The sequence below is a fragment of the Eucyclogobius newberryi genome, unplaced genomic scaffold, assembly GCF_026437365.1.
Source record: "Eucyclogobius newberryi isolate DKJ021-1_F unplaced genomic scaffold, fEucNew1.0.hap1 SCAF_16, whole genome shotgun sequence".
Taxonomy (NCBI): domain Eukaryota; kingdom Metazoa; phylum Chordata; class Actinopteri; order Gobiiformes; family Gobiidae; genus Eucyclogobius; species Eucyclogobius newberryi.
In genome coordinates this window covers 23,258,494-23,279,667 of record NW_027315790.1, presented here as the reverse complement: position 1 = coordinate 23,279,667, position 21,174 = coordinate 23,258,494, and the positions used below count along the sequence as shown (strand labels likewise).

The following is a 21,174-nucleotide window of genomic DNA, read 5'->3' as shown; positions in this document are numbered from 1 at the left end:
CGAACGGATAATGCATCCTCTGGGTGCTGCTAAAGCAGTTTTGAGAGGTAAATTTATAGCCAGAAACAATGGTAGAACATGCTAAATCATCTGCAGGAAATTAATGATGATGACCACATAGAAAAGAGTCAAGAAAATGCTCTGTGCCGAACCAAGATATTATGAAAGTAGATCAACATTTTTAAATTATTAGTCTGGAAACTTAGAAAACTATACTCCCTTTTTCTACACTATAAAGAATGACCTTGAAAAATTGACTCTTATTCCATACTTAAGTCTAAGTCAAAGGATTTAAACTATAAAAATGAATTTCTTTCAGATTTCTGGATATTCTAAACTCTCCCAATTTCCATCCAAAACAGGTTATTCAGTGAATGGAATAAAACTCTCAATATTTGAATAGCAAGGCAAGAAAAAAAAAGGAAAAATATTCTTGTACAGGCTTTAATGGAAGATGACAAATGGAGGAAATGAAGAATTCCTGTGTAAAATATGTGCTTACGAACTAGAAAGAGCTAATCAAAACATACAAACTAACCAAAGATGTTAAAAAATCGTAAACTGGTTGGTTTATAACTAAAGTTTTGCACCAAACGGCATTGACTCGAGATTCAAGGTCTGGATTACAACAGGTATAACAAAAGGAAATGTTTTTGAAAGCGTTGATATGTTGAAAGAATCATTCGGCTTGTAGGTATTTAAAACTAATAAAGATAACAAACAAATGTGAAAGAGGGTGATTTTTTTCCTGACAAACGAAGAGTGGGAAAATATATGTACACCCAGTGGAGCACCACTAAATCATAAGTTTGGAGGGAATTTTGTCACTTCCATAACACCGTGTCAAAGTGCCCATTATTTACAAGGAAATGCAAACTGAACCACCATCATGTCCTGGGACTGTCTTGTTGCTCAAACATATTGGACTGAAATTAACAATGCACTGTTTTTGACATTGCCACGCCCCAAATTTAGAACTACCGGTATGTACTTGGGTCTACAACTCCTGCCATGGACACAGTATATGGATACCTGGATGACATAAACCTCATTAAGGATCAAGGACAAGACTGACATTGTAACAGACGTTAGACAAATGCACAAAAACGACTTACTGACTTAAATTGGAAATGGACAAATTTGACATATTTTGGACCAAGTGAGACTCCTAATATAAATGTGCTGTGAAAAAATATTTAAATGAAAATAAATAAATAAGAAGATGCCTTCATAAAAGCGCTGATCTTTTACATTGCGAGATAGGGACAAAGCCTTGGTGAAGATCTGGCTGCTTTTACCTCTTTTCATTCTCAACACTCAATGTTTCAAATGTAAATGCACAAGATGAAATAACAAACCAAAAGACAGTTCCCAATATATATAACTTTATTTAAAATATTGTTACAATTTATTACTCTACACAACATTTTAAACCTTTGTTCTTACATTGGTGAGTAAACCTTCTTGTGTTTTAGATATAAAACTCATTTTGTTGTTGACATTACCTTTAGTACGTGACTTTGTGAAGTTAGCTCATCCAACCAAACTAATGCATAAAATTGAAAGATCAACAGTGCTGCTAGTATTTTTACACTAACATTTCCCCAAATGTCATAATTTCTGCTTAAATAAATAAAAGTCTTGGAGAAACAAGAGTGCATTTTTGTCAAAGGATATTCTCTTAACTTTTTTAAACAACTATTTACAGGTTACACTGCAGACAGACAAACAAAGCATTTAATCAATCAATGTTTAGTTGGAAATAAACGCCTCAAAGCAAAATGACACAGAAAGGCCAACATACCCCCGTCAAGTTAGGTCTGCTGAAGGTCAAAGGTCAGCGAGTCAAAATTTAGTCTCCAGAATAGATAGAAAACAGTCAATACACCGACCAGCCATAACATTATGACTATTACGCACATTCACCACAGTTTGGACCAGTTTTGGTTGGGACAACTGCAGACTGGGGAAAACTGGACGAGAGCTGCAGTTTTGGAGAAGCTTTGACCAATCACAATGTCTCTCCTAAATTCTTTGAGTTGACTAGTCAAAACATAAGTTTTATTGGTGACTGAAGGCTTCTAGACAGTATTTACAAAAGAGAATGATTTGATTTATTAACGCTGCGGTCTTAATTATAAAAAAAAGTATTTGTGGACGCTGCATTTCCGATAACGAGTCACAATTACTCGATTAATTGTTGCAGAAACGGATTATATCTTTGCACAATGAATGCTTCTTTTGATCAGATCTTTCTTGAGACCTTTTTCTGTTATAGATTATATGATCAATAGTCATCTTGCTCAACCTTAATTTCACCGTTCGTGGTCATAATGTAATGGCTGAACTGTGAATAATCGGAGTCGGAGCATATTACAATATCAACAGCAACACTTTGATCAGGTTCAGCGAACGTTGTGGTGATTCATTTTTTTCTTCCAAAGGGTCAAGCAAAAAAATTACGCTTCAATATTTTGTGACCACCATGATTTATCCATGTACCTTTCTGAATATTTTGTCCACAAAGACACGGAATGAAAAACGTCCAGCGGCACAAAACACAGACGACCAGAACATACTCAAAAATACCAATCACGGGTCGACTATTTAAAAAGATGAGGACTCGTTCACATTCACTTCAGATTTGTGTCCGACCCCAAAAATACTGATTACACCAGCGGACTTCATGAAACACCGTGACGCACAGTGAAGAGGGCTGCATAGTACATCAACTATTCACCAGCAATTCTCTATTTAAAATGAGCAAATGCTACAACCAACAAGCTAACGCGCAGCAATGGTGGCTTTTTAATTTGACAAACAATAAAATCATTTTCCAATTTGGGCTTGCAATTAAAAGCACAGTGCGAGTCAATACAAATACTTCCTGTTCAAACCATTTTAGTGGTAAAGCTAATATATTAATTCTATTCCTGCTTCAACTGAACGTACGATATCGAGTGTCGAAGTAGCGTTTCAACATATCGCCCGCCATTTTTCATCGGAATACTTTTTTTTTTTTTAAAGTACTGTGCAGCCCCATTACAAAAAAAAGGACAAACACGCCGCAATATATCGATTTTTTTCCCTACAAAGCAAACTCGCATCAGCGTCACAAGCCACGCAGAGAAGACGAACGTTATAAAACACTGCCTACATCGACAGAGCTGGTTCCTTTGACATTCTGAGGGGCTCAAAGTGAGAGATGGAGGCGAAAGGTCTAAGGTCAAAAGGGAAATAACAGATGCTTAGTTTTTGGTCACGTCTTATTGTCATCGTAGAAGCCCGTCTCACATCTTCAGAAACAGTTTACGTGAAGCTGTACATCAGGCTTTTACTCTGACAATGCAGAAATCTAGACTCAAAACAGTAGCGCATATGACTGAAATCATTCTACATTGATCAATAATGTTTGTATTGTGATTTGAATGCATCATGTACACCGCTAGCTACTTTGTACGAACCGTGCTCTTCAAATAAACTTGCCTTGCTTTGATTTACTGACGAGGACAAACACTTAGTTAAGCCTTTTCATTCCGCACAGATTATAAAAATATATGACTATTTTTATACTGCAGCTTTAAGTGTTGCGATTTCACGTTGTGGTTTTAAGTCATGTGATAAATAGTCGGCAGATCTAATCGCCAGCTGGTTCGTTATTTGGTAAATTGATGCCATTTCAAAGATCATTTATTATTAAGAGATTAGTTTGAGTTTTGTGTTCTCTTCTGTGCTTTTGTCTTCTCACCGGCAACAAAGATCTCACATTTAGACTCTTCTTTTAAAAATAGTGCCTCACCTACAGACTCCTACCCTCCATCCGGGATTTTTGACATCACGCTGTAGAGAGGAATATAAAACTAAAATAAAGACGGTGACGCTGCCGTTGTCAGGTTCGCTGCTACCACGGCAACCACCGTCATCTCTGCGACGACAGAACCAGGAGACCGCTGGCGATAGTTGCAGATGGAAAGGCTTAAGGCCAGACCGCACCTCCGCCACTCATTCCTTTTTACAATGGAATAAATGCATCATGGCTGAGCAAGTCCAATTCAGATGTCATTTCTCACGAAGCTCTGGCCGTCACAATGACCACACAGCTTCCAGGCGAGCATCTTTCAGCTCCAATTCCCGCTTATACGCCTCAACTTTTGACGTATTCTGACAGCAGCTAAGTGCCCCTCTTCAGAGCAAACAAAAAGACAATAAACATCGACTAACAAACATCGGGCGTGTGTGTGCGCCGTACATAATAGGCAGGCAAGTTCAAAAATATCCCCCTAAACATTGAACATTTGCCAACATTCTTCACTGAGCAAACGGGCTAAAAAACACTGTATAACAGCTGCGGCACGCTATAACAAGCGTGTGAATTTGAATGACACGGGCAATATCATTTGTCTCAATCTGCATGCCGTCTACACGCGACCGAATCCCATCTCCATTTGGGGGCTCCGACAGCTCCACAACACACAAGTCCAATCAGAGCGCACAAGCTTATCAGCAATGTCAACGGTAAACACAGAGGACACGCGCACAATCCCCCCCGCACACAAACAGACGGATAAGCAAGCAAATCATGCAGAAAAACTACTATTGAGGCAAAACTGGAGTGGACATTTTCATCACGTTGAACCTGGGGTGCTATCGTTTATCTCTTTGTTTTTTGGTTGTTGTTTGCCAGGAAGAAGAAGCAGAAGAAGTCAGTAATAATTATAGCCCTTGGCGGCATAAGCAAATCTATTGCATCAGTGAGAATTGAATGCATGATTAATATTCCAATCAGCGATTACACATCTCCAAAAATAACAGTGCGTTCTACACACCAAAGCTATAAGATAAATATACTATAGCATCATCTTTATGCAACAAACATGAAATGCTCCTCAAATTAAAAGGAAAGAATACCAGTGTTAAAACTGACTAGACGCACATAGATAAGTACATAATACTGAATTGAAAGTAGACTCTGTAAGCTAGTGGCACCCTCTCCTCGCCTGGCCGCGCACACCTTTGCTCCTGGTGTAGTTAACGCTCAGGAGAGGTACGAGCAGGCTGGCTCACTGCGCCCCAGGGATCCCCTTCTAAACAAGGATTTTACGGCTCAAATCCTTCCACTTCTTTATGCTCTGCTGCCCTCTGCTGCCTGCTTAGAAAAACACATCCAGTGTCAGTCAGCCTCTTTACTTATAATCTGGGACTTGGTGCCAACACGCTCCAGGGCCGTAGACAATTAGCCGATGCAGAAGAAAACACTTAAAGAGGGGAAGTCGGTGCAATCCCTCATTCGTCCAGGAGTGTTCCATTGTAGAAAATATTCAGTTGTATCATCCGGACTCTTGTTTTTAGAAAAACAAAATATTTTGACTCTCACCCAAGTGCGAATTGTGTCCAGATGATACAACGGGTTTTTTCTACAATTAAAGAGGGGAACTATACTGACAACACGGCCGACCGCCAAAAAGTGTCATCCTGTAGCAAAACAAGTCAAAATAAGAGTAGTAGTAGCAGTTTGAATGTCAAGTCTTCATCTCTCCTGCTATATTCAAAACCCAAATACATTTTTCCATCTGATACCGCGTAGAAAACATTTCATGTCAATGTCCAGCATCAGAGTCGTCCGATCGCTTTCTAAACAGACTTCATTCTTCTAGTGCATACGACGAGGGCTGCCCCCGATCTCGTCCGAGATGCACGCCGCCCGAGTTTGCCTCTGGAGTCCTCTTTTTCCGAGCGGTGGAGCGTCCTGCTACTGCACCGTCCTCTCGTCTGGGTCCGTCGAGGAAAACTAAAGACACGTATGATGACCGAGTGAGAGATCTAGTGAATGATATGAAGGTTGGCTCTTTGTTCACGCTCCTTCACCGCTGCTGCGTTCGAGTATCCCAGGACTTTTGAAAATGTTCTTTTTGTTTCCTAAATCCGTTTGGTTTTGCCGTGACACGGGACCAGCGCCGCCTCGTCTCCGGCCGTGCCTGCAGGTGGCGCTCTCTCTCTCTTGTGTGGAGGTGATGATGCTAGTGGACCAGGTTCTAGTTGGAGAAGATGATGAGGGCAGGTGGGAGGTTTTAGGACGTTGCGATCTCGCCCCCTAGGTGGCACCACCCCTTCTGCTGCGTCTCCAAAGGCGGAAGATACTCTGCAAACACACAAGACGCAGAAACCATCCATCACTGACCAGCTTTATTGGATCTCACGTCACCGACACAGACACAACACAGACATCGGCTTCCACTGGCAACAGTCGCTATGGTAATATCCAAAAGGGTTTTTATCTGATTATCAAAAAATAATTGGTCATTTTGAAGTTGAAATCCAAAAATGCAGCTCCAACATTGTAGCAAACGAGAATATGAATCTAGATTATAATCAGTTTCTTATGGGTGAATCTGATTGTTTCTCAGATGCGAATCAATAAACTTGAATCAAAACAAGATATTCTATTTAAACAAGTATTGATACTGAAAAAATACACCAGTAGAGCAAAATGGAACGCCTCCTCAAAAGGTTTGGAATTGTCTTTCTTGCTCATAACTAGAATAAACATTAAAGACTTCAGTTATTTTGCCCTGAAAATGAGTGCTAATGCCTGGAAAAGAGTTACGCTGCGGTATCTAAATTGATATTGAGCATCAAACCTTATGCTTTACTCAAAATAAAGTACTTGCATCAAACAATACAACCTTCCGAGTCAACGAACAACGGGGTGAAAGCAAAAAAGAGCGAATTCTGTCAACGTTTTATGAGGGAATATTTTGCTACTCGTCCAAGTCGCTTCTTCAGTTCGGGCGCAGCTCTGGTAAGAAACTGGTTTAAATATCGGTCTGGAGGAAGGAGATAACTCCACTGAAACTAACGCACGACCAGCTAAAGACGCTGCTTGGACGAGTGGCGACACGTGTTCAAAATGTTTATCCAAATCGACAGAGTTCAACCTTCTTTTGCTCTGAATCCCGTCTGGACGCCTGAGGGATTACACAAACAAAGTGGTAAAAAGACACGCTTATCCATGTATTTGAAGTGATGTATAATCAGTGCTCAGAAGTCAACAAAACGATGTAAAAAAAAAAAAAAACTAACTATGAAGTGACAATGAAGTACGGGATATTCATATAAACTCCAGCTGCCAGTGTGAAAGAGTCTGCGCTCACCATTGTCGCTGCAGTTCTTGTTGTCTTTGTCCGACGCCTCCTCCTCGACCTGAAGTGAAGCAGAAGGTTAAACAAACCATCTCGGACTCTGATATTCAGAGCTAAAAACTGGTTATTATTAAACTTGGCTCGGCGTCAGACGCTTCCAAATGCAAAGAGGAAAGGAGTGGCCCGTACCTGCTTCCTCCACTTGAGCTCACAAAAGACCCGCTCGAAGCATTCGTGCATGTAGTTGAACTGGGACGGGGCGGAAAACAACGGTTAGTCTGGCAATACAACACGACTACTGCGGTGACCGGATACTTTACGGATTACTGCGTCTCACTCAGTGGGATGTGTTTTACTTGCACACGTGGACAGGGCGGTTTACAATTACTAAAGACTCGGAAAGGCCGTGATTCTATTGCATAACGGTAAAACTACAGACACTTTTTTTTGGATTTCAGGGGCATTGCAAATAAATAAACGGTTTATGCTCATTGCAGAGGTATAAAATACATTAGGGATGCAACTAGGGATTATTGTAGCAGCAGCGGACAATTCAGCAAAAAGTGGTTATTTTCTAATCATTAGTAAACAAGGCAAAGTGCTTAAATCTGCCATAGAGATTTAAATAATATGAAAAGACCAGTTGAAGCTAAAATATGCCACATGGAAGCTTTTGATAGAAAATACATTCAATTCTTATTCAGTAATGGTGCAGTCTTTGTGGTAGAATCAAGTTATTAAGCGAATGGCATGAGTTAGTCTGTTAATACTCCAAAGAAATAACAACTGATGATAATTAAAAGTCAACGATTACACCAATTAATCGTTGCAGGGCATAGAATAACAAATTCAATACAACTAATATTTTGAAACACTCTAGACAACAAACATCTACACAAAATTGCCATTTTTTAAGAGCTTTTTACAAAAATGAGACTGTTTTTCTTTCCATGTAATTAGCAGAGCCTGTTTTGGAAGAGAAACCGGGTAAAGAGCAGATAAAGCATAAAGCACGATTCAGATACTCACATATGGAGTGAATATTTTGACCCATCTCGCCTTCTTCTTCTCCGCTCTGGCGTACTCGAAACAGAACGCCATGCCCTCCTCGTCCGTGTCCCAGCGCTGCATCTCGCTCCACTCGAACGCTATCACCTGGTTCTGAACGGACGAAGGGTTAATAACCAAGTCATTTAAAGGTGCCATAACATGCTTTTTTTCACGTTTCGTAGTCTATCCTAAGTGTATAATTGATAATAATAAGGGTTGTACAACACCCTTAACATAATAGTTAAGAAATAGCACCCAGACCTTGGACCCCCTCACCAACCCGGAAATGCAAACGGCTTGGTTTGATATTCACCCCCACCCTTGTGAAGAGCGATCTGGCTCCCCCGCCCAACCCGTGACGTAGTCTCAGAGAGCGCTTGTGTGCCCCGCCCAACTTGTGACGTAGTCTCAGAGCGCGTGTGTGCCCCGCCCACCCGTGACGTAGTGTGTGCCCCACAGCTGTCTGCTCCGCGGTGCGCCGGCGAGTGAGAAACGATAGAACTTCAGATCAACACTACTTTGAGACTACTTTTGATGAGGACGCGTGCTTGCCCTTATGACGCGGTCTTGCCCCACCGCCCGTCAGTTTGGAGATTCGAGGAAAGGAGATAGTCTGTAATATAGCTAAACACTGCGGGAATCAATCAAAAAAAAACACTCTGGGTACATATATGAAGCACAAATAGCAATGTAAGAAGGTTAAAAGCTCTGAAAAGTCGATTTTGCATGTTATGGGACCTTTAAAGCTGCATTTTCACAGTTTTTCCTCGTGTTTATTGATGAGACTTCAGAGTTCACTTGGATTCTCCCGCTTTAGGGACGCAGTGTCGGTGGATTGAAGTGGGAGGACTAAGAAATAATCCCATTTTAATCAAATTTAGAACCAATCCTTTTAAAATTGTCAATGATCAGTTTGAGCTTTTTGCTGTGAAAGCTCATGATTTGCAAGCAGAGTTGAGGCGTAAAATAGTTTTATGTGGCACTAATTAAAAGTCTATCTTGTTATGATGTATAAATTTGTTTTTGTTCAAATAAAATTGAATAAAACATTGTGATTTGCCCAGCCGTATAAAACGGTCTTGTGCATTGTGTGTCGGTTTTATGCCAACAAACTGTATATCATCATTCTTTTGGAGCAATTTCTTCGTTTTTGCCTTAAATATGTAAATATAAAAAGGTAAATTAAACGTCATACTTGACTCTAATTGGTTGCATCCACTTGTCACTCACTCAGAGCATGAAAGAGAATAACCAGGAGGAGGAGCGTGTCTGTTTTGAGCATATTAGCCACATTTAACTGAAATTAAGTGATATATGGTTATTTCACACACAAAACCCCAGCAGGGATCAGATCACGATTACATTTTCATCTCCATATTTTCAGCCAATAAACTATGACTATCAAATCAGTTTCCCAGTGTGAACGCAGCAGCCCCGAAGTGTCCTATGTGGAGAGGAGAACCGGGACAAAACAAAGAATCGTGCGCATTATGAGACAGATTTTAAAGAGGAAGCGCCACTTAGTCAGCCAATAAGTCATCTTCTTCATTTGTCTATGATGGGAAAATTTTATCTTTGTCAAACTTTACAAAACCGTTTCAGTGCAAAACTTCACTTTGTACTGCACTTTCTAGCTTTCCTGCTGTTGTCCGAGAGGCATTTGGAAGGTTTATAGGTTCAATTCCCGTCTTTTCGCCTTTAAAAAACATGCGGCACCCGTCAGAAGTCAGATAAATGTGACCTGCGCGTTAAGACTGCAGTCACTTTGCAAAAACAGTCAGATTCGGGCAAAAAAGAAACCAAACCATCAGATTAGAGGCACTGTAAGTCCCCTGTGTGCGCGAGGTCAGTGACAGTCTAACCTCCAGCATGCCGTCCTCGGTGCATGCGTGCAGTTTGAAGTGGTTGAAGCTGATGGCGGTGATCACGTGACCCTTCCGCCGCGAGTCGCAGGCGCAGTGCGGGAAGACCACCTCGTTGTAGCCCTCGCACGACCGCAATAGGCTCAAGTACTGAGGAGAGAGAGAGAAGTCATGTACTGCGTGTAGTGAGTACAAGTGTGTCCTATACTGTAATGAGAACTGAAAAGGAGAGTCATTTCTTTGCGTTTACATCTGGTTTGAACAAAAGAAAGAGTCGAAGACTGGTGAGTTACACTTCGTTCGAGTTCGATCGGTCATTGGAACCATATTTTGTGGGTTTCAATATTCATCATGTGAACATTTTATTTAATTTTTGGTATTTTGTTTGTAGTACAATAAGATTTGAGTTGTAGCAGGCCAAATAAGTAACTTCTATGATTAAATACATACACTAAACAAGTGCGTAAGTGTTTAATTCTGCAATTCATTTATTACACGTCTAACGATAATAGAAAAGACTTTACAGAGTTCCTGCATTCTGTGGTTCCCAAAAGGAACACAACAATGACAGGAAACGTGTTAAATAAAGATAAGATAAGATATTCCTTTATTGTCCACAGATGGGGAAATTTCATTGTTGCAACGCAGGTAGATACAGAGGAAAAGGACAGATAACTTATAGGAAGTTTAAAAAACACTCTCAATAGAAGAACTCTTATAAACAAAACTCTTATAAACAAAAACTTCTATAGACAGAAACTCTCATTTCTTAATAAGGAATGGAGGGGGAAAATAAAGATAAAATAAAATAACAGCGTAAGACAAAATAATACTAATAATGGTAAAATAAACTATTTACATCAGTTATATGCACATGAAATGCACATAAAGTGACAATATCGGCAACCTAAACCGCGCAATTGATTTGTCGTTCTCGTAGAGCCAATCTCGTACTGGTACAACCCACTTTTGAAATATTTTAACCCGCGTGTCAAGCAAATGGAGGAGATGAAGCAGCAATGACACAAATATTCAACGGTAAAAGAGGAACCCCAACATGTCTTATGATGAATAATTTTCAGCAATTTCTTTCGTGAGCTTTTCTTGGACTGATTTTGCGGTTGAATGTATGCGCTGTTTTATCCAACTTATCAGGACTTTCTAATCTATGTCAATATTTATCACTATTCAACTAAAAACATGCTTTAATGGTACAAATAATATCAACCTTAAGAAAAATTGGGCTTAAACAGCAGTAAATAGTTGTAAATATGTAAACTTTGGAACTACTGCTTAGCTCTTCTCGTGAATTAGGGCGGTGTGCAGTGTGTAGTCATCCCTAAGTAGTGTTTACAACGCAATAAACTATAATCACTCTGAATAACTTGCCCTTTTATCACCGCTATCACTTCTTAAAACAATTATATCATTATAACGGCGCCTGATTCTCCTGTAGATTTTGGGAGATGGCTGACGTTTGTGGCGCCGACGGGCATAAAGTATATTCAAATCCACGCTCGCGCCCGGGACAAAGAGGAGCTTGTGGCACTGACCGTGGCCATCTTGCGCTGCTCTGCCAGTTTCTGCAGCTGGTAGGATTTGTCCTCTGTTTTTATGAATCCCTTCTTCACATCGTCCAGTGCCTGCAGACGCACACAGGAAGAGAGCAAAACACAATTTATCAAGTCCACAAACACAAACGGAAAACAACACGCTGCAAAAAACATAATATGGGTTAAAATGACACAATATCTAATCTGGATTTGAGTAGTTTTGACTGTTGCTTAGAACAAGGGATGTTAATCTTATTCATTCGATCGATAAATGTGATTATTCAGGTCACAATATAATCGAAACAACTAAAAACAGTAATCATGACTATTTTAGAAGCAAAATATTGTCAATTTAAAGCAATCTATGGTTGAATTATACAGCTAAATGTAAAATACTTAACTGGCGTTTTTGTCAAATTTATTTCAATTTGTCATTCAGTTTGATTTCCTAAAGCTGGGCACAAACATGGAGAATAGTAGTGAAAGAAAATGCAAGATTTTGCTGTTTTTTCACATTTGCAGTAGTAGAGAATCGTTAAATCGTGATGTTATTTTCCACACTATAATGGCAAGGCAAGGCAAGTTTATTTGTAGAGCACATTTCATACACAAGGCAATTCAAAGTGCTTCACAGCAGGAAAAATGCATTCAAATCACAAAGAAATTACAGAAACAGAAATACAATAAAATTAACTAAATTAAAAATTATCAATCCAACTGATTTTCTAAACTAATAAAATCACAAACAAAAGAGAAGAGTGCAAAGAAAAAATCCTTTCAGTCATATGCGCAGCTAAACAAAACTGTTTTTAGCTTAGATTTGAACATTGTCAGAGTAGAAGCCTGTCTCACATCTTCAGGAAGACTGTTCCAGATTTTAGCTGCATAAAACTGAAACGCAGATTCCCCATGTTTTGTCCTGACTCTGGGCACCAGCAGGAGGCCGGTCCCTGAGGTCCTCAGAGTCCGAGATGGTTCATATGGCACTAACATATCCAAGATGTACTTTGGTGCTAGGCCATGGAGAGACTTGTACACAAGCAGAGCTGCTTTAAAGTCTATTCTCTGAGCCACAGGGAGCCAGTGCAGAGACCTGAGAACAGGACTAATGTGATCATACTTCCTGGTTCTGGTCAGGACCCGAGCAGCAGCGTTCTGGATGAACTGCAGCTGTTTTACAACTCGTTTGGAGAGACCAGTGAGCAGGCCGTTACAGTAGTCTAATCTACTGGAGACAAACGCATGGATAAGTCTCTCTAAATCTGGTTTTGACACTATATTTTTGATTTTGGCAATGTTTTTTTGATGGTAAAAAGCTGCTGATGTTATTGATTTGACGTGGCTATTAAAGTTCAAGTCTGAGTCCATTATTACCCCCAGATTTCTAATTTGGTTTGTAGGTTTTAGAGCGAGACTCTGGAGGTGACCGCTAACACTTTCTCTTTGTTTCTGTGGGCCAAAAAGGATTATTTCAGTCTTGTCTGAGTTCAGCTGGAGAAAGTTGTTTTGCATCCACAAACTGATCTGTTGGATGCAGTGACAGAGTGAATCTACTGGTCCATAGTCACCTGCCGACAGTGAAACATAGATCTGAGTGTCGTCTGCATAATTGTGATAGGACACATTTTCACTGCGTATCAACTGACTTAACGGCAGCATGTAGAGGTTGAACAGAAGGGGACCCAGGACTGACCCTTGGGGCACTCCACAGGTCAGGGTCATGTGGTCTGAGACACAGCTACCAATTTCAACAAAGTACTTCCTGTCTTCCAGATAGGACCTTAACCAGTTTAGGGCAGTGCCAGTGATGCCCACCCAGTCCTCTAGTCTCTGTAAGAGGATCCCATGATCGACAGTGTCAAAAGCAGCACTCAGATCTAACAGAATTAAGACTGAGGCTTTGCCCGTGTCAGTGTTCAGGCGGATGTCATTTGTCACCTTGACAAGAGCAGTCTCAGTGCTGTGATGAGGTCTAAAACCTGACTGAAAAACATCAAATGAGTTGTTTATTAAGAGGAAATCTGTGAGCTGTTGGTAAACAACCTTTTCAAGGACTTTGCCCAAAAATGGCAGATTAGAGATGGGCCGGTAATGACTCAGTACTGCGGCATCAAGACTGCTCTTCTTTAGGAGAGGCTTTATGACCGCAGTTTTCAAAGACATTGGGAATGTTCCAGATTGAAGCGACATGTTAACTATGTGAGTGAATGGTGCTAACAAACTGTTCAGCACAGACTTTAGAAATCTGGTGGGTAACACATCAAGGCAGCATGTAGATGAACTCAGACTGGTGATGATCTCATGGACAGTTTTGTCAGTTACTGGTGCAAAGTGTCTTGGTGGTTTTAGGGTAATTTTTTGCATTGTGGGATTTATAGCATTTTTAATGCCCTGAACTTTGTCATTAAAGAATAATGCAAACTCATTACACTTAGATGTGGAAATGAGTTCTAACGGCAGCTGAGCTGGAGGGTTTGTTAATCTGTTTACTGTGGCAAACAGGACACGCGAGTTGTTACTGCAGCTTCTAATCATTTCAGAAAAATATCTTTCCCTAGTTCTACATAAGATTAGGTTGTACATGTTCAGCTTCTCTTTGTAAATCTCTTTTTGAACCTGGAGCTTTGACTTGCGCCATTTCTGTTCGGCCCTGCGGCACTCCCTTTTCTGTGCCCTGACCGAATCATCATTTCTCCACGGCGCCTTCTGCTTATTTTTAACCATTTTAGCCTTTATAGGGGCGATGGTGTCCAGAACATTCAAAACACTAGATGTAACAGAGTTCAACAAATCATTTACATTAATTGTAACAAAGATGTAATATTGTGACATCCGTCCTCACGACTTTGATTTTGCCAGTGTGCCTTGAAAACTATTTCCAATTTGAATTCACACAGACATTTGAGAATCCTGAACTTACGGTATTTGGACCAAAAACAAAAGGAAAACCATCATTACCAACTTTAGACAACCAGATAGTGGTACAGACATTATCCACCACACTGGTTAATAAAAGCTCTGTCTCAGTAGGTTGGGCGCCGCGACTCAAAGACGGTTGAGAAAGACTGGTTTACAAAACTCACAGAAAATTTGATTAATGAAAGTAAAAATGTAGTTATTTTTGGCCGTATTGCGCAGCGCTCATAAAGTGTTCTTTATTATCATTAATTGCAATTACTTTCTGCAGCAACATGATGTTTTATAAGACATCTACAAATGCCAGTATTTGTCTAAGTCAGTGCTAATAAATAAATAAACAACCAGTGCTTATTAATGCTTTATAAACTGTTTACTAACGAACCTTTTTTTTAAAAGCGTTTTCTTACAAAGTTGGCAAATGAATTAAAAATGACAACAAATCTTAATAGTTCAGAAACTCAAACTACAATCGACATTTTGAATCGAGTCGTGTAACTAAGCTATACAGTTTGTTTCCGTGCAGATGTAAGTGTGAATAGTTTCAGGAGGTTTGTGCAGTGATATGTGGCGTTTCCTAAACAGACGATTATACAAGTGCAAATGCCTCGAATGCTTCAGGTAACTCCAGTTCATTAGTCAAACCATGGCCTCAGGCGATAGCGGCTCCTGCAAAAGTATTTTAATGAAATGAATGCGGTTTACAATTTTGGCATGGACGGCGTGTGTGTTTTGGAGAGTAAACAGTTGGAGCCACAAAAGCGAGGCACGAATCGGAGTGAAAACATTTGAGTGAAAGTACGTCTAAACATGGCAGACAGTTATGCAAACGGAAAAGAAATACTGTGGTAATATGGAGCCGGAATAGCATTTAATTACACAAAATGGTGAACCAGATTTGAAAACAGATGTGGCCAAAGGATACTTAAACAACCGGCCTCGTAAAGTGGGCTGAAATAACTATCAAACCGTTGTAAAATAAGGATTGTAAATAGTATTAACCAATGTTTTAAAGGTGCTCTATGTAACCCAAGGATGTCAGGATTAGTGCGCGTTTTGATCATTCTGTTTATTTATGTCACAATATAATATAAAGAACTACAACATAATTATTGTGAGCATTTAAGAAGCAAAACCAAGTCATTTTACTTCAACTCGACCGTCGAAAAAAACTATGGTTTTGGTCACATCAACTTGAAGTTTTTCATTCAGAAAGTTAAATTTCATAAAGCTGGTTTCAATCTTGAAGAAAAGTCCCACGGGGACATAAAGATGTTCCTGCATCATACAGAAGGGTATTCTAAGCCTGATTTATTGAAGTTTTAAGTCTAAAAAATTAGGCAATTTTACTGGGCAATTTTTCATTATATCAATTTGACTCAAAAAATAAATATCTCCAAGCAAGCAAGAAATTTAAACCCGGCTCTGTCCATTTTTTTTATTTAAATTTCCCAAATATGTGCAATTTTGACAGTTTTTTCACACAAAATGCCCTTTTTCTATATGAAAATATATCCTGTGGATAGAGATAGAGATATATATATTTATTAGGGTTGTGTTCAATAACTGTTAAAACTAAACTAAAACTAGAGATTGTGACACCCCCATTCCCCAGAATCCTCTGCAGCGGCGGGGGGGGGGGGCTGTCGTTACCTGGTGGAAGCGATAGTGCAGGGCCAGAGGGTTGTCCCGCAGCAGCTCCTCCTCCTGGAAACTGAACAGCCATTTCTGCAGCGCTAGGCAGGTCCCCGGGACGGCTGACGTGTAGTTCTGCACATACAACTTGTGCGGGAACTCGTTAGGGGCCAACTTACGCACTGGAACAAGTAAAAACAACAACAGACGAGTGAATGCCGGAGGACCTTTTCTGGTGAATATAATGTGAATAAACATTTTACATTTTTCATTTAGAGTTCAATTCTATTCAGTGCTTTGAAAAGGACTGGGAATCAGTTACAGTGAACAAATGTTTCAAAAGTCATCCCTTTGGCAACTTAAGTCATCCCTTTGGCAACATAAATATGACAGCACATCGACACTTTTCGGCACATATTTTTAGAAATACAGTGAAATTGAAACAAGTTTAACCCATTTAATTTCTCCATTTCAATATGTAATTCCAGGTATTTCTTTTCATGTTTGTTTCTGTTGTGGGGATGAATCCAGGCTTATTCTTAATTATCCATCATTGTTGTTTAGCACACCCATGGGCCAATTACACAAATAAATCCTAGTAGGAAGTATCTAATTAGATATAACTAGACAGTAGTAATAGTCACTGTCCTGGGGCTATTCAATTAAAAACAGTTCTTACCAAACGAGTGGCTGATGACTTCGAAAAGGGCAAAGTAACTCGCCATTATACTGTCCATGCCGACCTTCAACACTAATGCCTACGGGAAATACAAAACGGTGAGTTATTTGCAGCCGATACGAGCTCATAAAGTGTGTATAAACACCGCGGTAAAGTGGCCCACCTTTTGGAGGCGATGGTAATGTGGCCCGCACGAGAAAAGCTGTTGCACATTTTGGCTATTAATTACGGTAATCGTAAAAAGTAAGGCAGCGTTGTTGCAGTTTAGGGACAAAACAAAACATGGAGAGCAAATTGAGGTCATGTGTCATTCTTTATCAAACAGAAAAAAATAAAATCAAAATTTGCCTTGTTAATTCCTCTACATTGAACATGGACGGGGGCAGGTCTCCAGACCACGCTTAAGAAGAAAGGGTACAACGGGACAATGGAAATCCTTAGTTTTCCCATTGTGGACTGGTTGGGCAAACTCCCATGAACCCTTGAGCACCCGATGGAGGGTATAGAGGGTATATATATAGGGTCCAGTGTTCCACAACCAGGACGAAAACCACTCTGCTCCTCCTGAATCCGAGGTTCAACTATCGGTCGGATTCTCCTCTCCAGTACCTTGGAATAGACCTTACCCGGGAGGCTGAGGAGTGTGATCCCTCTGTAGTTGGAACACACCCTCCGGTCCCCCTTCTTGAATAGAGGGACCACCACCCCGGTCTGCCAGTCCAGAGGCATAGTCCCCGACCAAACTCCTCCCAGCCCCCGGTTTTTGCCTCTGCGACAGCACAAGCGGCTTCTGAACTGCTCTTGGTCTGACCCATCACCTAGGACCTGTTTGCCATGGGAGACCATACCAGGGGCTTAAAGCCCCTCCACCACGTTAAGGTGTCGGTTCAAGGAGGTCATATTTTGAATATGATTAAAAATCCCTACAATAAACATAAAATATACTTGGCAAGCCGGTGTAAGGGATCACTAAGAAAAGATCTACAGTGTAGGTTTACACACCTCTTGAGAATAAGATATTATGCACCTTCAGGGTGGTGTAGCTGACCACTTGACGTTTGACATATTTGCCATACATTACATGAACTTTTTTTCTTACTTTATTTTCCAAACTTGGATTTCACTCTCCATGTTTTGTTTAGTCCCAAAACTATAACACCACTGCCGTGCTTTTTGCGATTACCGTAATTAGATGGAAAACATGCGCAACAGCTTTTCTCAAGCGGGCCACATTACAATCGTCTGCGGCAGACCACGTTACCGCGGTGTCTAAACAGCATAGAAAAGGTTGGTGGAGTTTCTTTACGCGAGCCCACCTGGTAAACCTGGTCCGTGGTGCTGTTCTTTCGGACTCGCACCGAAATGGTCGTCTTGTCTGGAAGTGCTATTCGCAGCTCTACGTCCGTCACACCGTTGTAGTTCTGCAACAACGTGCAGACCATTAGAAACATTTTACATCATTTATCTCCTTTCTCCTTTTATCTAAAATAAAACCTTTAATCTTCAAATTTATACGATTGCCAATTGTCTCGATTGTATTGCTCTTGGTCAGGACCTGCTTGATGGTTGAATGGTGGGTAAATAAAAATAATGGTTAAAACAGCATTATTTCAAATGCAGGGCTGCAACCAAAGATTATTTTGATATTTCATTAAGCAAGCAATTCATGTTTTGATAAATCTATAGTTGTTGTGATGGCAAAAAAGCCTAGGAATATAGCACTCTTCCTGAATTTGACTAAGATAAAGCTAGTGATAAAAATAGGTTTTTCATCCAAACGCATGATATTACACAGTTTAAGTCATTATATAGACATGAACGGAACTCTAGACTTGCATTGCATTGACATTTGGCCAAAAGATGACAAACCTCGTCGGATTCAGACAGGAACTCTTGCATGATGTCACTCTCGCCAATCACCCGCACAGAGCACACTGGACACAGAGGAATGAAGGTCAGAAGAAACCAAATTAGAAAAGGACAAGGTAAATGCCAGATATGAACTATATTCTGTTAACAAAAACAGACGTGTTCGCCATAGCATCTGAGGCTAAAATACAGCTTTAGACGTAAACTCTTAATTACGTAGGCGCGTTCATTTAGTACAATGCAGTCTTGGTTGAAAACAACAGGGATGGGCCATATGGACAAAATTGTACATCTCTTGAGCTAAATTACCTTTTCCAAGTCTATATGCTGCAGATTAGACTGTGAACAAGTAAATCTATATAAGTGTTTTAGTGAAGCCTGTTCATTAAAACTAAATCTAACATCAAAAATAAATGTTATGCATCAAAGATATTTCCCTTTACTTGTTACACACTAATAGGCAGATGAATCATTTACTGGTACATATAACAGCGAATAAGTCTAATTGATCAACTTCTCACCTCTCCTCTTTGTTTGTACTTTCAGTTTTATTTATGTGCTGCTTGTGTAATTGTGTGACAGGGTTTATTTTAGAGCAGCTGGAGAGCGTAAAAGCACTTTAACAGCAGCACATCCAGCACAGTTAAGTTTTGCGTTAGCGGCCATGTTTAGCACTGCTCCTGACGCTAATAATGTAGCTACTTTTACTTCTATGAAAGAAACTACAGCCCACAAGCACCGTCCTCCGCAGGACAGAGTGGAGTAAGTTTAGGTCAGTCACTGGTGCCGATCTGTTGACTTGTGTGTAACGGCTTTTTCTGTAAACTCAAATGTGAGCTAAACAACGTGTTGGACAACTGCTGAGAGATATTCCAGCTTCAATCCAGAGGAGGGACAGAAGAGAGCGGTGACAGACGGACTGAAGACGTGAAGTACAGCTCTGCTCTGAGCGAGAAGAAGTCCACACTGAATTATTAAAATATATAAATATTTACGATATGGCCAAACGTATATCTTACCCAAAATTATATTGATACGTCTTAAATATCGATCTCACACAGCCCTAGCAAACATAGCTTCCAGCTACTCATAAACACAGTGAACTACACTGTACTTTTAACTGTGCAATGTATTCTTTCAAATAAAGGGTAAAAAGAACGAGTAGAAACATCAGTAGATTTAAGTTTTCTGCGATATTTACTGGCACATTTAATCAAATTTCTGAAGAATTACAATAAATATTGTTCCAAAGAGACATTTTTGTCAAAATTACCCATCATTAATCCAGAGAATAACCATATAGAGTATGTCAGTGTCACCTCTCTCCAGATACTCCTCCAGGCCTCTGCGCCGAGCATCCAGCTGTTGTTCGGACAGGGAGAAGGGCCATTTCCCGGGGATTTTTGGGAAGTTGAAGTTGGAGAACTCCCTCTTGAGGTTCTGGTTCAGGATGGCGAACTCTCGGTAACGCTTAGAACACAGCTGCCGGCCCGACATGTAGACATTGTACACCTGCACACATGAAAGCATTAGATCACAGGAAATTACACCCAGGCTGGAAAGACTTTATCAGATCAAACACTCCCACTGTGGTCGCATTCGTGTGTTTACAGAAGCAACATTTAAAATAACTTGGAGTCATTCGTAACAAGGAGAGGTTTATTCATAAGGCTATAACTTCATAAAACCATTTCAGATCTTGTGATATATTCCATTCTAAAACACTATTATGCAATGGGTTTCTTTGCGGTTTAGTTTGACTTTGTATTATTGTAATGACTTAATATTAGAGTCACTTCATATTAGAGTGGCAGCGATTAATCGACTTGAAAACAATAATCGTAGTTGTATTTTGATCATCATAATCGTGATCTGGACTATAGACTCGAAAACACAACAAGAAAAAGAAATGATCTGGACTATAGACTCGAAAACACAACAAGAAAATGAAAATATAGCCGCAAGCAGCAATGATCGGCCCTCGCCACGCCGCCACGCCGCAAGAGGAGGGGGCGCTAACGCGCCCCAATTGTCCTTTTATTACGCCTACTGCTGAATCTGTGACGCTGTCACATCTTCTCCCCTTTGTTTTACCATCAAAAAGCAATTTTATTTTGAATTCTTGGCAAAATGTGCGGCTTTGCCGCACAGACACCGTGACTCTTAGAATAAAAATGTGGATAACTTTTGATGGTCCACCCCTGAAGATGAGTCTCACCAAATTTCAGGTTAATATGTCTAACGCCCTAAGAGGAGTTTGTGAAAGTCTAAAGTGTAAACATGTTCTGGCGATTTCCCCATTGGAATAACATGGGAGGTTTTGGTCATCGCTACGGCAACGCCATAACAATTATGACATGGGTCTCATTGACTTTTTTGATGGGGATGCCAAAATTGAGTTGTGTGTCAAATTTCATATAATTTCGCAAAACTAAATATTTAACCTCCATATAAAATCTGTAGGGGGCGCT

The 21,174-nt window shown here is 40.2% G+C and overlaps 1 protein-coding gene across 1 annotated transcript in view; it reads right to left on the bottom strand.

Annotated features, from left to right (window-relative positions):
* Window positions 1-1,368: 1,368 nt before the first annotated feature.
* Window positions 1,369-21,174, bottom strand: part of snx27a (sorting nexin 27a) — a 28,654-nt gene continuing 8,848 nt past the window's right edge. Inside the window, exons 3-13 of the mRNA XM_072448012.1 lie at window positions 20,023-20,215; window positions 18,704-18,768; window positions 18,151-18,255; window positions 16,835-16,913; window positions 16,174-16,337; window positions 11,605-11,694; window positions 10,052-10,201; window positions 8,169-8,300; window positions 7,329-7,388; window positions 7,152-7,200; window positions 1,369-6,139 (exon numbers count right to left, since the gene is read on the bottom strand). Of these exons, the coding sequence (XP_072304113.1) occupies window positions 6,069-6,139; window positions 7,152-7,200; window positions 7,329-7,388; window positions 8,169-8,300; window positions 10,052-10,201; window positions 11,605-11,694; window positions 16,174-16,337; window positions 16,835-16,913; window positions 18,151-18,255; window positions 18,704-18,768; window positions 20,023-20,215 (1,158 nt within the window). The 3' untranslated portion in view covers window positions 1,369-6,068. The remainder of the gene's footprint in view (window positions 6,140-7,151; window positions 7,201-7,328; window positions 7,389-8,168; window positions 8,301-10,051; window positions 10,202-11,604; window positions 11,695-16,173; window positions 16,338-16,834; window positions 16,914-18,150; window positions 18,256-18,703; window positions 18,769-20,022; window positions 20,216-21,174) is intronic.